The following is a 15,723-nucleotide window of genomic DNA, read 5'->3' on the forward strand; positions in this document are numbered from 1 at the left end:
CACAGTTTCTTGTAAGCAAAATACTTTTCCATCATTACTTCATTGTTAGCCATGTGAGATATTCTGAGAGCAACTCTGACAAGGCATTTTAGAGTTAATAGGAAGTAACATGGGTAAAGGAAAAAAGGAACACCCTATACATCCTTGCTTGAAATGATTCAAAAATTTGCTGATCCACAAAGTTGTTTTAATCTGAACCAAATTTTTATAGATCTTGATTTGAAAAAGTAAATCAGCAAATCTGGGATAAGTAGCAGAATTTCATAGATGTGTTGTTTGGAGATTTGTTGTTTATAACCCTTAATCTACCTTTTGTTCTCAGTCCCCAATATATGCAGTTTCTCTTCGTTCCTGACTTGAATATGAATGTTTTAATCAATATAAGATTGTTATTGATACAACCCACTCCAGTATTCTTGCCTGGAGAACCCCAGGGACAGAGGAGCCTGGTGGGCTGCCAGGTATGGGGTACCACACAGTAAGCGACTTGGCAGCAGCATTGATATTTGAAAATTGATAGAAAGCTCAGGAATGTGTCAGAACATAACTAAAGTTGCAGCAAACTTTTTAGAGCCTCTTATTCTATCATTGATTTGCAAGAACTGAGTTAATTTTTGTCATTTTTCCATCAGAATCTCAGTTCCACAGGTTCAGTGACAAATGAGCATTAGCTGAAAAGACCTTTTATTGTTCATAGAACTTTACTTGGACAGCCTTCAATGAACAAGGTCCCAACCCATATAACCTTATAGCCTACATTCATTTATACTCCACCTTATTCCAAGGGGGATTTGAGTAAGTTACAGTATACATCCAACATGGTGAAGGGAAATAAATATGCTGAGAAATTGGAGCACAAAGGAAAACAAACCAATGAAATCCAATAATCACACATTTAATTCCAGGCTTCCAAGTAGCCAAAATAAAGAGGAAAGACCATAAGATTAAAAAAAGAAAAAGAAAAACAGATCAGTTATAAATGGCACTCCACTGAAAGTTTTAAAGTTTTGTACTACAAATGGAACCATCAAGAAAGTGAAAAGACAACCCACAGCATGGGTGAAAATACTGAGTTGACCAAAAAGTTCCTTTGGGTGTTTTCATAACATCTTGCAGAAAGACCCAAAGGAACTTTTTGGTCAACCCCATCTTTACAAAGCATATATCTGATAGACTAGTATCTAGAAACTGTAAAGAACTCTTGTAACTGAATAACAATAAGACAAATTACCCAATTAAAAATGGGTAAAAAATTGAATAGACATTTTTCCAAAGAAGGGATACAGATGACCAATAAGCATGTAAAAAGATATTCCACATCATTAGACATTAACCACAATGAGAAACCACTTTAATTAAAGACCCACTGGATAGTTGTGATCAAAAAGACAAACAATAACAAGTGTTGGTGAGAATGGAGAGGAATTATGATTCTCATATACTGTTGGTAGGGATGTAAAATGGAGCAGCTCTTTGAAAACCAATCAGGCAATTTCTTTGATGATTGAACATACAGTTAATCATATGACCCAGAAGTTCTATTCCTAGTTACATACCCAGAGAAATGAAGATATAACCACACAAAAACTTGTACACAAATGTTCATAGCAGCATGCTTTGTAATAGCCAATAAGCAGAAACAACACAGATGTCTATCACCTAATGAACAGAGAAACAAAATGTGGTATATCCATACAATGAACTATACTATTCAGTCATAAAAAGGAATGAAATACTGTTACAATCCTCAGCATGAATGAACCTTGAAAACATTTTGCTGTGTGAAAGAAGCCAATCACTAACACCACATAGTATGTGATCCCATTTATGCAAAATGTCTAGAACAGCCAAATCTGTAGAGACAGAAAGTAGGTAAGTGGTTGATTGTAAGGTTAGGTGAAGGAATGAGGGAGGGAGATCATTTTTTTTTGGTGGGGGGAGAGTGATGAAAATGTTCTAACCATAGATTGTGGTAATGGTTGCACAACTCTAAATATATTAAAATCATTGAACTGTACACTTTAAACAAGTGAATTTTATGGTATATGAATTATATTTCAGTAAAGAAATCTCATTCAATAAAAAAAAGTATTTCAGTACGGGAGGGGGGAAAAAAACCAGTTCTTCAGTTTTATATGACTCTTACTTATAAAGAATATCCCTCATGCAGGCTAATATCTTAATACCTAGTGCAAAAAGCAATTCTAGGAGGACCCAAAATAATGCGATGTTAGTACACATTTTACCGCAAACATAGCTTTTAAAGTCTAATTAAACCAACACTCTATACAATTTCAGGTAAAGCTTTGTTCTCTCACTTCCTAACAGTTGCTGTTATAGTATGCTGTCTGAAGGCACTGTCCTTTCCTTCTGAGAGTTTGTTCTCTGTGAAGTGATTTGGGAGAATGTGACATTGCTTTAACACATGCCAACATATGGTTGACAAATGTAAACACTCACTTGATAAATTGATTCCAAGTTGCCATTTTTCACATTTCTTTCAGAAGTTAATTTTCAGTTCTTCCAGTTTTTCCTCTATGATTGATTATAAAAAGCTTCGGGAACAGCAAACTGTTACTGTTCATTATTCTTCCCTGCCTTCTTTTAAAAAATTAGTTTTGGGGGAGCTGACAGGATTTTCCTAATAAGGTCTTTTCTCACTACAACCTGTAACATTTTCATACGCAGTAAGTCCCCTACATAAGAAGAAGTTTCATTCCAAGAGCACGTTCGTATGTCCAGTTGGTTTGTAAGTTCAACAGAGGTAGCCTGGGCACCCAACTAATTTCACATAATACATAAAAAACAAACACAGAAACAAAGGAAACATTTTCCATCTCACAGTCCAGTACCTTGAAAAGTACAGTAAACAGCTGGCACATAGGGGCTGGCATCGAGTGAACAGGCAAGAAGAGTTACTGCCTGGAGGAGATGAGAGATGATAGAACTGAAGGATGGTCATCAATCAATGGAAGACAAGCTGCAACTTCACTAAAAGAACTTAGGTGACTGAACGTGAGAACACATGTTCTTCAACTTGAAGGCTTATATGTAGAGGACTTACTGTAGTACTGCTTTTACTGTCTTAAAAAACAAATGCAGGAAAGTTTACCTGTTAGTACTAATTTTTGAATAGCTTCCTTTTCCATCACTAAAGAAGAGGGCCTTGTTAGTAACTGGCCTGCTCTCTCATGTGGAGAATGGAAGCCATGTCAGTTGGATATGTCAGCCTCTGCTGTTTCTCTAATTCCAGATGGTACATGAATTTGTATTTGAAATTGAATAGCTTTATGCCTTTCCCAGCTTAGTAATTCACCCCTTGGAAAAGAAATAACCTCTCACTTATATTCCATTTTTTCTTTTCCTTCCAAATGCCAGTCTGTTATTCAAAAGCCACTCTTTTAAAAAATATATATATTATTTATTTATTTTAACTGGAGGATAGTTCCTGTGGCAAAAGCCACTCTTTTTTATTAAGTAATTTTAAAGGATAGCTAGACCTTATACAAGTTGCTTGAAATCATCCATAGTTTTAAGTAACTTTTTTTAATAGGATGCAGCAGCAGCTCATTTAGTACCATCTGAACTATCACAAACTAAAGAACGGTTGTAATATCAGGTGATTTGACTGGACATGTCATTATTTTGGATACATGAATGTCAAGGCATAAATTAGCAGCTGGCTACTTAAAATGAGGAAAGCAGCATTTCGTTTCTCCGAGTCATTGACTGTCTTAGCCGTGGATGCCATCAGCTAAAAGGTTCTCGTGCCACTTGCAGTGTGAGAAACCTCAGTAACTCTCCCCACCTCGTGTTCCCCCAGCCCCACCCCTAGTTTAGTTTTTCGCAATAAGCCTCTCGCTTCTCTGACTAGTTCACTGTTACTACGGATGGGAACAGGCTCGAAGGTCGGGCCCGGGATGTCTGCTGGCAGCGGTGCTGTTGGTTTACTCACTCTTTCTCTGTCTTCCTTTTTGCATGCCACTGCTCCTGCCTCTTACAGCCACAGTAGAAGCGGTAGAGGCCCGGGAAGGTATGGCCATGTTCCTACGATAGATGTGATCATGTGTCTGTGTATTAGTTCTTAAAAAAGCTTTGTCAATGTTAGACATCTTTTATTGTTGCATCACCAGAACTGTTAACACTGAGAAAAGGAAAAGATAACTCTAGCTATGCTCACAAAGTATTTCCTTTGTGTCCTTCATTTGTGTAATATTAACTCAAATGACCCTCTCCACAGCCAAAGTCCTTTCTGGGCTCTCTCAGTTTTAATGCAATGGCTGAAGTTTAAGCCACCAGTCATGGGGTGTTCAGATGGTGCATGCTGATAGCCCTTCCATAGCTATGAGGTATCCATTTATTTATTGGAAATTCAAACCATCAACCTCTTTATCTAATGATTCTGAAGCATATCAAAAGTGGAGGCAAGAGCAGATAGGAATGCAGTCTGATTTGTTGCTGAGGTTGCCCTCAGTCAGCCAAGCTAAATTATACAAATTTTAAGTAACAAATTATCTATGAATCTGAGGCTGAAAGCATCACAATTGATAAACTTATGTTATAAATTTAATTGTTCTGTTAGATAAGGTGGTTCACACTGGGAATGCCTTTCCTTGGTGATACAGAAGTGCAGACAGAAAGAAAATACCTAGAAACTATTTTTTTAGATGGCTTTTAACTTATGTTCAGCTCCTGGTTTTGCAAGATTAAAAAAAAAAAAGCTATCCTAAACAAATGGATTAGCTCTTTTGTTACTTTTTTGTGTGGTCAGTGTGATGTTTGTGTTAGAGTAACTAGTCTGCTTAACTTGTTCTCTTATTCTAGTGTTGCCTTCTTTCCTCTCTCTGAGCACGTTTCTGGCCCATAAGAGACTCTTTCAAAGATGTTGGGGGCTTTATGTCAGGTCCACTTCTGCTGTGATGAACTGAACTATGAAAATTACTTTCACAGTTTCAGTGGCCCTTTGGGCCTTAAGGAAACAATAGCTTCAGACCAGGCTAATTGAAATCAAATATCGTTCATTGCCTTCACCAGATATGTGCTCCACGGTCACCCTTCTATATTTTCCTCTAGGAGGTTGCTGTATGCTAAGAAACTTAAAAGATATCTAATGGAGCTCCTCCCTTTCCTGTTTTCCTGTAGCCATCAGAGGGTTTTCGCTTCAGCACAGGATCCGAAGTTTTGAAGAAGCCCGAGGTCTCGACCGGATTAATGAGCGGATGCCACCCCGCAAAGATAGCCAGTACTTTGATGGGCCGGTGAAACTGGTCCAAGCCAACGCTGCACACAGGAGCGACAAGGGAAGAAGAGCCAGTAATGACTCAGAGCCCTGCGGTGGCACTGGTGGCTCCAAGACTTAACAGTCCGTGTTATTTATTTATTATCGGAAAGCTAAACACAAACAACTTAAACAACTTAAACCTGGAGGTGCATTCAAAATACACTCTGCATTTACTCTGTAAGAAACGTGACCCTTTTATAAATTCTTTTAATTTATGTTTAATATATATGTAAAATGCATCTGTTTCTTTTTTCCTTTTTCTTTCCCCCCTCTAATTTTTAGGAACTGATCTGATTGTCTGACACATAGTGAAGTCGTGTGTTATAAAGGGGACTGTCCCCAAATAAAAGGGCCTTGGAAACCGCTTCCCTGGCTTTCTGACTTGAACTAGTCAGCCTTTTCTCTTGTTTTTGGAGGTAGTATTGTTCATTTCAGGCTAATCATTTTGCAAACACAAAAAGGTGTTTTCTTTTTCCTTTTCTACAGGGTACCACTGAAAAATATCTCTTAGATTTCAGTGGCTAAAACTTCTCTTCTTATGGAAAACTTGATTATAGTAGAACTCCTCAGTGAATAACCCAAACCCAGTGATTTTAAGGGCCAAGGGAAATGCTTTCCATAATAACCTACTCTCTTCTGGACTCTCAATTACTCTTAATGTATCCTGGTATGGCAAAATAAAAAATAATGAGGGATTTTTTTGTAGAATGACTTAAAATTTATTCATCTAACCTTGAGCATGATTGGTTTAAACTTCCCTTAGAACTTTGGAGATTTCTTAACTGTTGCCAGATTCTTTTGCTTTTATTTTTGAATCCTAGGTAATTTACCTCATCTGCAAAGGAAGTGACATTTCTAAATATTTTATAAATGCCCTCTGTAGAACCTTCGACAGTTATGCCCTTCCGTGTTATTGCATCAGCTCTCACATCTCTTCTCCCTGTCTTCCATCTGTTTTTCTGTGTCGACATTTTTGAAACCAACTGGGGCCCCTGGAGGAGGGCATGGCAACCCACTCCAGTATTCTTACCTAGAGAGCCCTATGGGCAGAGGAGCCTGGTGGGCTACAGTCCATAGGGTTTCAAAGAGTAGGACACGGCTGAAGCGACTTAGCACGTGCGCACAGGGTCGTGGAAACTGATTAGGTTAAAACGGTCCCCTTGTGAACTGCAAGTCTTGCTAAAGGGCATTCCTGTCTATCAAATACTGGGACGTTCCTCCATTTTTTTAGCACTCATTAGGTTGAACTGTGTATTATTAGTCTCTGTCGCATATTTTAGAATATAAAAACAAGTGTTCAGATATAATGTTTGAATAATCTTCCCTTAGTTTTTCAGGTCACAACCAACTAGTGAAGAACGTTTCAGGGATCCTTAGGCTCCCATTTTTGGTTTAGCCTGGTGACAGGTGCCATGTCGTAATAACTCATCGGTCAGCCTTGAAACATGTATCCCAGGCAGTAGTACTTTATGTTTGGAGCTTCGAGGACACCAGAAAACATTTTTCAAAAAAATACAACTTCAGGGAATTCTCTGGTTGCCTAGTAGTTACAACTCCTCCACACGTTCACTGCTGAGGGCTTGAGGTTCAGTCCCTGGTCAGGAAACTAAACTCCCTCAAGCCACGTGGTGTGGCTCAAAAAAGAAACAACAGCAAAAAAAAAACCGAAAACAAACATAATTTCATAAGGAGAATGAGGATTAAGCCCATCTATCTCTGTTTTCCTATACCTTGCTAACAGTTCCCGATTTGTTTATGACAGAAATCAAAGTATTTTGGAGGTTGGAATCTGATGGCATAGATTGCTCTCTTAACAAAAAAGATAGGAAGGATATTGGGACAAAGAGAAAAACATCTCTTTTTGGATTGTGAGTAAAACTTCTGAAAGGAGGGAGAGTCTCCAGTAGCTGTCTTTACTGATCATCATTTCTTTATAATCAGAGGAATTGATCACCTAGATATCCTCATACTCCTCTTTCCCCCAATCCCAACAGAGAAAGGGCCATCTTGGAAATCTCATGTAACACTGACCATCAGTTCATAAGTCTGATGGATGGATGTCCCTGATCCCATTCTCTTGTCCATCGAGGCTATTCTTACACATACACGGTCCACAGGTAGAAACCTTGGGCTTCCATCGTAAGGGCTTCAGTCAAGAGGCGAATAGGGAAGTAGTTACTTTAAATCCTTATAAGCAAAAATTATATTAGTTTTTTAAAAAAGAAGTTACTTAGGAAGGTCTTCATTTTCTTCTCAAAATGAAGTAGTATGATAAAACAATTTTCCTTGACAAAGCTGAGTGAAAAGATGTATTTTACAGGTACCCTTTGAGCAGTTGAAGTACCAGCCAAAAGTTAAGTGGTCACAATTCAAGAAAATTAGAAGGGGTTTAAAAGAGCAAAAGCTCTTATAGGAAGTTGGGTTTGGAAATCCTGTTGAATGCTAGAGGTAAAAGCATTTCTTATGTTCTGTGGAAGGCTGGGGTGTGTACTTCAATGCTTTAGAAAGTTGTGTGGTGAGTGTAATACAGTGCGTGCATGCTAAGTCACTTCAGTTGCGTCTGACTCTGTACAACATGGACTATGTGTAGCCCACCAGGCTTCTCCACCCATGGGATTTCCCAGGTAAGAACACTGGAATGGGTGGCCATTAAAACCAGACCACAGTCAGTGTACCTGTATGGGCATTTGCACCTGTGATTCAAGACAGTTTAGAAGATGTGAGCCTTAGGAATATATTGTAATAATGGTACTTGTTCTTCCCTTTAGACTTCATTGGAGGATTTTAACCTATTTTTTTAATGTTTTAATCTAAACAACAGCTCCCAAGAGGGCTGGTGGCCTGCCGTCAGTTTGTCATAGGACTACCTGGGGTCTGATCGTTTGCCTGGAGTCATCATTTCAAACATTTTAATGTTCTCAGTGCTCTGCAGTGTCGCTGTTTTGAAAACCTCTTCTGTTTTTACTAAATCTTTCCTCTGAATGTTTGCTCTAAAGATACTGGAAATACTTTTCTCTTGTTCTCCTTCACTTTAAAGTTCACAGGGACCTTATTCAACTCTTCTCATGGTGGGGGGCAGCGGGGGCATGGGGCACTTTCTATATCTTTGTGAACTTTTCTGAAATAACCATTTTTGAAATGACACTTCCCAAAGCTCAGTTTTCCCAATTTTGTTTAATTCCATGTTATACAAAATTTCAGAGTGATCAGTTGACAGTTCTCATTAATCAAAATTTCAGTACTTATCTAATACAAGTTCAAAACATACATCTGTTTTTAATTTCTGTGTCCTGAATATTTACAGCAAAAGCAAAACAAATAAACTGTGTGTGTGACAGAATGCTAAAACAAAAGCAGCCTGTTTTCTTGAAAACCGTAGGTTATGGGTATAGACATTGCTAATTCACTGGGCTTTTTTGACTAGATATTGACCATCAAAGCGAAAATGGCTTATCACACCAATGGGCATGATGTGCCTTCTTGCCTAAGACAGAAGCATCAGACTCTCCAGGAATATCGGTGTTTTTCATATCTTTTAATCTATGTTTACATAGCCTTCTCTGTTCCTATAAAACAGATACAGTTCCATGAAACAAGTTTTTCTCAATAGCAAAGATTTGCTTTCTTATCCTGGTAACAGGATATCTGATTTCATGATACTATTCAAAATAGGGCTTCCCTGGTAGCTCAGATGGTAAAGAATCTGCCTGCAATGCAGGATACATGGATTTGATCTCTGGGTCGGGAAGATCCCCTAGAGAAGGGCATGGCAACCCACTCCAGTATTCTCGCCTGGGAAGTCCCATGGACAGAGGAGCCTGGCGCGCTTCAGTCCGTGGGGTCACAAAGAGTCGGACATGATTGAGTGACTAATACACATTCAAAATAGGAAAAGAAATGTTCTTACTTGTTTTGTAAACAGAATGTCATTATTTAATATCCTTATGGAGCAAGGGTGGGATTCCTTAGAGTTGGATAACTTGGGGCCTTGGCATTGTCCCTTAGATCCTCTTCTGAGTTATTTTAACAAAGTTTGAGGTGGCTGCTCTAAGAAAAATATTATAAACCATGCCTACATGAGATACAGCTGGATTCACTGCTCATGGTCATTACTCAAGAGTCTCTCTAGCCTCAGAGTAAATAAGGCTGAAATCTGTTCCCTCTACTCTCCCTTGTTTTATGTAAATATTGTTTGCTGATCTCCAGAATTTTCGATTGTACCATACCTATACATACAAAACTCAAGCTCTTGAGAATTAAGTTCATCCTGACCACTCTGGGTGACCAGTCAGTTAAAATGGTTTAGAACAATCTTATTACTGGATTGGCTGATTCATAGTTTTTCTTTATATTAATTATCAGGGGTGTTTCTTTTTTCCCCTCTCATTTTTGTATTGAAAATTATTTTTGCACCCATAAACACTTGTTGATGTATCATTCTAGAATCTCCAACATTTATCATAGTTGTTATAGTAACGTGGAACCCAAGGTTTTCAGAGCATTGTTCAGCTTTCCATATCCCTGCAGAAAAGACGAGAGGGAAGGTGAACCCAGAGCCTAGGGTGTGGGAGTGAGGCTCCAATTTCCTAAATCATTTGTGATTATAAACATGGATTCCCATCTTGCCTGGCACCCAGGTCTACAGGTTTTCTGAAATCTGCTATACGAGAGAGTAAAGAGCAGGCTAGGGGAACCCAACAATAGCTGGAGGAGGGTTTTTATTACCTGGAGCATAGCACTGAAGCATCGACATCCCACAGTCCCTCTTCAGCTCTGCTGTGATCAAAGGCTCCTAGGAGAGTCATAAGAAAGAGCAGATGCGTGTAGGGGAAGAAAGTCGTGTAGTCGAAAAACAGGGTCATTCCTCTTGAGTCCAGCAGAGAACTGTATTCACAGGAGAGCTCTGTGCCATTGACAAGAGTGCGAAAGAGGAAGCCTACATGACTTTGAGACTTGTGACCTGACCTGCCTCTGTCCAGCCAACCACATTGAATGGGGTCAGTTAGCTGCCTTCATCTATGGAGTCACAAAGGTAAAGATGATCCTGGAGAGTATATTCCCTCCAGGGAGGCCATGGCCTCACGCCCCAGCAGCCTTGGCAGGACTTGCTAAATAACACCTTTGTCCAAGACAGGGTTATGTGTCTTCTCCTCTCTACACCCTCATGAGCAGTCCAGGTGGCTTAAGATCAAGAAGGGAGGACATGGATGTGGACCATCCCTCTGAGCAGCCCTAAGGGAGGGCCATGCACACTGCCTTTTTGTAAGTCTTTGCCCCGATTCCCTTCACTCCCTTAACATAGCTGTCTTCAAATAACTTTCTGGTTTTTTGCGTGTTAAAGTGAAGTGCATGTAATAAGGAGGTGGTCTACTGTAGATTTTGATTTGTGGCAACAAAGATAGGATTTTTGTCTGTCAGAGAAACTTTTTGGAGACACCATCACGAATGCCTCACTTCCTTTCTCAGCGCACTGTGACCCAAAGCTGTGTTTCCTAGTAGAGATGTCAGCAGGCGTTTTTCCAAGAAAGGATCTGGGCTTTGCTTCCTAAATGAGACAGTTAGACATATGAGACTAGCTGGTGGTGTATTTTTTTGAGGCTTTTCTGAATGATGGATTATTTGCTTGTGCTTAGAGATTACTGGCTTTTTCTTGCTTTCTGTTATGTTAAAGCAAATGGTGTAAATGTTATTTATTAGTAGAAATCATTTAATAAGTTTTTTGTGAACAAAAAATTAATTTGTTAGAACTTTATTACTGTATGGTGGAAGTCATCTTGGAAAAAAAAGCAGAAAACACTCTTCAATTAAATGTTAACGTTATTGGCTCCCTGTGTCTTTATTTCCTATGTTTCCGGGTGGAGGCACTTGTATTTGGCTCTTGCTGATTCATGCCCGACTCTTTTGCAACCCCATGATCTGTAGCCTCTAGGCTCCTCTGTCCTTGGGATTCTCCAGGCAAAAATATTGGAGTCAGTTATTTCCTTCTCCAGGGCTCTTCAGTTCAGTTCAGTTCAGTCCCTCAGTCGTGTCCGACTCTGTGACCCCATGAATAGCAGCACTCCAGGCTTCCTGTCCATCACCAACTCCCGGAGTTCACTCAGACTCACGTCCATTGAGTCAATGATGCCATCCAGCCATCTCATCCTCTGTCGTCCCCTTCTCCTCCTGCCCCCAATCCCTCCCAGTATCAGAGTCTTTTCCAATGAGTCAGCTCTGCGCATGAGGTAGCCAAAGTACTGGAGTTTCAGCTTCAGCGTCATTCCCTCCAGAGAAATCCCAGGGCTGATCTTCAGAATGGACTGGTTGGATCTCCTTGCAGTCCAAGGGACTCTCGAGTCTTCTCCAACACCACAGTTCAAAAGCATCAATTCTTCGGTGCTCAGCCTTCTTCACAGCCCAACTCTCACATCCATACATGACCACAGGAAAAACCATAGCCTTGACTAGACGGACATTTGTCGGCAAAGTAATGTCTCTGCTTTTGAATATGCTTTCTAGGTTGGTCATAATTCTTCTTCCAAGGAGCAAGCGTCTTTTAATTTCATGGCTGCAGTCACCATCTGCAGTGATTTTGGAGCCCAGAAAAATAAATTCTGACACTGTTTCCACTGTTTCCCCATCTATTTCCCATGAAGTGATGGGACTGGATGCCATGATCTTCGTTTTCTGAATGTTGAGCTTTAAGCCAACTTTTTCACTCTCCACTTTCACTTTCATCAAGAGGCTTTTTAGTTCCTCTTCAGTTTCTGCCATAAGGGTGGTGTCATCTGCATATCTGAGGTGATTGCTATTTCTCCCGGCAATCTTGATTCCAGCTTGTGTTCCTTCCAGTCCAGCATTTCTTTCTCATGATGTACTCTGGATATAAGTTAAATAAGCAGGGTGACAATATACAGCCTTGATGTACTCCTTTTCCTATTTGGAACCAGTCTGTTGTTCCATGTCCAGTTCTAACTTGCTTCCTGACCTGCATACAGATTTCTCAGGCAGGTCTGGTCTGGTATTCCCATCTCTTTAAGAATTTTCCACAGTTTATTGTGATCCACACAGTCAAAGGCTTTGGCATAGTCAATAAAGCAGAAATAGATGTTTTTCTGGAACTCTCTTGCTTTTTCCATGATCCAGCAGATGTTGGCATTTTAATCTCTGGTTCCTCTGCCTTTTCTAAAACCAGCTTGAACATCAGGAAGTTCACGGTTCACATATTGCTGAAGCCTAGCTTGGAGAATTTTGAGCATTACTTTACTAGCGTGTGAGATGAGTGCAATTGTGCGGTAGTTTGAGCATTCTTTGGCATTGCCTTTCTTTGGGATTGGAATGAAAACTGACCTTTTCCAGTCCTGTGGCCACTGCTGAGTTTTCCAAATTTGCTGGCATATTGAGTGCAGCACTTTCACAGCACCATCTTTCAGGATTTGAAATAGCTCACCTGGAATTCCATCACCTCCACTAGCTTTGTTCGTAGTGATGCTTTCTAAGGCCCACTTGACTTTCACATTCCAGGATGTCTGGCTCTAGATGAGTGATCACACCACCATGATTATCTGGATCCTGAAGATCTTTTTTGTACAGTTCTTCTGTGTATTCTTGCCACCTCTTCTTAGTATCTTCTGCTTCTGTTGGGTCCATACCATTTCTGTCCTTTATCGAGCCCATCTTTGCATGAAATGTCCCCTTGGTATCTCTAATTTTCTTGAAGAGATCTCTAGTCTTTCCCATTCTGTTGTTTTCCTCTATTTCTTTGCATTTATTGCTGAGGAAGGCTTTCTTATCTCTTCTTGCTGTTCTTTGGAACTCTGCATTCAGATGCTTATAGCTTTCCTTTTCTCCTTTGCTTTTCGCTTCTCTTCTTTTCACGGCTATTTGTAAGGCCTCCCCAGACAGCCATTTTGCTTTTTTGCATTTCTTTTCCATGGGGATGGTCTTGATCCCTGTCTCCTGTACAATGTCACGAACCTCATTCCATAGTTCATCAGGCACTCTATCAGATCTAGGCCCTGAAATCTATTTCTCACTTCCACTGTATAATCATAAGGGATTTGATTTAGGTCATACCTGAATGGTCTAGTGGTTTTCCCTACTTTCTTCAATTTCAGTCTGAATTTGGTAATAAGGAGTTCATGATCTGAGCCACAGTCAGCTCCTGGTCTTGTTTTTGTTGACTGTATAGAGCTTCTCCATCTTTGGCTGCAAAGACTATAATCAATCTGATTTCGGTGTTGACCATCTGGTGATGTCCATGTGTAGAGTCTTCTCTTGTGTTGTTGGAAGAGGGTGTTTGCTATGACCAGTGCATTTTCTTGGCAAAACTCTATTAGTCTTTGCCCTGCTTCATTCCGTATTCCAAGGCCAAATTTGCCTGTTACTCCAGGTGTTTCTTGACTTCCTACTTTTGCATTCCAGTCTCCTATAATGAAAAGTACATCTCTTTTGGGTGTTAGTTCTAAAAGGTCTTGTACGTCTTCATAGAACCGTTCAACTTCAGCTTCTTCAGCGTTACTGGTTGGGGCATAGACTTGGATTACTGTGATATTGAATGGTTTGCCTTGGAAACGAACAGAGATCATTCTGTCATTTTTGAGATTGCATCCAAGTACTGCATTCGGACTCTTGTGTTGACCATGATGGCTACTCCATTTCTTCTGAGGGATTCCTGCCTGCAGTAGTAGATATAATGGTCATCTGAGTTAAATTCACCCATTCCAGTCCATTTTAGTTCCCTGATTCCTAGAATGTCGACATTCACTCTTGCCATCTCTTGTTTGACCACTTCCAATTTGCCTTGATTCATGGACCTAACATTCTAGGTTCCTATGCAATATTGCTCTTTACAGCATCGGACCTTGCTTCTATCACCAATCACATCCACAGCTGGGTATTGTTTTTGCTTTGGCTCCATCCCTTCATTCTTTCTGGAGTTATTTCTCCACTGATCTCCAGTAGCATATTGGGTACCTACTGACCTGGGGAGTTCCTCTTTCAGTATCCTATCATTTTGTCTTTTCATACTGTTCATGGGGTTCTCAAGGCAAGAATACTGAAGTGCTTTGCCATTTCCTTCTTCAGTGGACCACATTCTGTCAGATCTCTCCACCATGACCCACCCATCTTGGGTTGCCCCATGGGCATGGCTTAGTTTCATTGAGTTAGACAAGGCTGTGGTCCTAGTGTGATTAGATTGACTAGTTTTCTGTGAATATGGTTTCAGTGTGTCTGCCCTCTGATGCCCTCTTGCAACACCTACCATCTTACTTGGGTTTCTCTTACCTTGGGTGTGGGGTATCTCTTCATGGTTGCTCCAGCAAAGCACAGCCGCTGCTCCTTACCTTGGATGAGGGGCATTTCCTCACCGCTGCCCTTCCTGACCTTCAACGTGGAATAGCTCCTCTAGGCCCTCCTGTGCCCTCGCAGCCACCGCTCCTTGGACGTGGGGTTGGTCCTCTTGGCCGCCGCCCCTGACCTCGGACTTGGGTAGCTCTTCTCGGCCGTTCCTGCGCCATCACAGCCTGGCACTCTCGGCCACTGCCCCTGACCTCGGACATGGGGTAACTCCTCCAGGGCTCTTATCCATTCAGTAATTCTGTAAGTCAAGGGAAAGGCTGCTGCTTGATGTCTGGTCTGGTCTCTGGTAATGCTAATTCTGCTAATTCCCCTCTCAAGTAAAGGAGTCCCATCACAATAAAAGGAACCTCTTTCCTTGACCTCCTCAGCTCTCTAGTTTTCAACCTGCTTTGCTGGCTGTGGTGTTGGTTCTATTCCTCCCACTCAGAACCCACTTCCTTATCCTTGCCTCCTTCCTGGCACTCGGCCTCTGCCAACTCACTCTCAAGTCCCAGCTCCTTCTATGGCATCTCCGGCAGAGGCCGCTACTTGAAGAAAAGGAAGAAAGACATCCCAGAAAACACACAGTCTTTACAAAAGATAAAAATAATTTCTATTAGAGCAGTTTGATAGCTTTGCATTTGATCCTAATAATAGACACAAATGAATTCCATCTTGCGAGAAGTCAAATAAGCCAAAGAGGAGTCAAGTGTTGAACCCCTAAGAAAGGAAGTGTCAGGCCAGCTTTTAATTCCTCTGGGAAGTAGAAATAACAGGAGGTGCTGTGGATTCATAAGAAAAATAACTCCTCTGGCCAGGTGGGGGTTAGGGGACAGGCTCTTTAGACTAGAAAAGGCATCAGTGAGGAGATTCTATCAGTTATGGCAGTAGAGGTAGAAAGTGTCAGTCAGGACCGACCAAGCCCAAGTAAGGTGATTTCACCGTCAGTACAGACACAGCAAGGACCACAGTGCAGCTTTTGGGCTGGAAGACAAGCCCAGATTGCTCATTCCGAAAGAGCCAAGTATGCATGTTGGGCTCTTTGCAATCTCAACAGCATCCTGACTTAACAATGTCCTCAGCCAAATCCTCAGTAAAATAAGGTAATATTTGCCCTTATT

The 15,723-nt window shown here is 40.8% G+C and overlaps 1 protein-coding gene across 7 annotated transcripts in view; it reads left to right on the forward strand.

Moving 5' to 3' along the window:
• Positions 1-6,933, forward strand: part of PPP3CC (protein phosphatase 3 catalytic subunit gamma) — an 81,357-nt gene extending 74,424 nt beyond the window's left edge. For 3 of the 7 annotated variants that reach the window (XM_027549863.1, XM_027549856.1, XM_027549859.1), the window contains 2 exons: positions 4,004-4,033; positions 5,143-6,933. In XM_027549863.1, the coding sequence (XP_027405664.1) occupies positions 4,004-4,033; positions 5,143-5,360 (248 nt within the window). In that variant the 3' untranslated portion in view covers positions 5,361-6,933. The remainder of the gene's footprint in view (positions 1-4,003; positions 4,034-5,142) is intronic. The other 4 variants (XM_027549857.1, XM_027549858.1, XM_027549862.1 and 1 more) reach the window with 2 other exon arrangements.
• Positions 6,934-15,723: the final 8,790 nt, after the last annotated feature.

The sequence above is a fragment of the Bos indicus x Bos taurus genome, chromosome 8, assembly GCF_003369695.1.
Source record: "Bos indicus x Bos taurus breed Angus x Brahman F1 hybrid chromosome 8, Bos_hybrid_MaternalHap_v2.0, whole genome shotgun sequence".
NCBI lineage: Eukaryota > Metazoa > Chordata > Mammalia > Artiodactyla > Bovidae > Bos > Bos indicus x Bos taurus.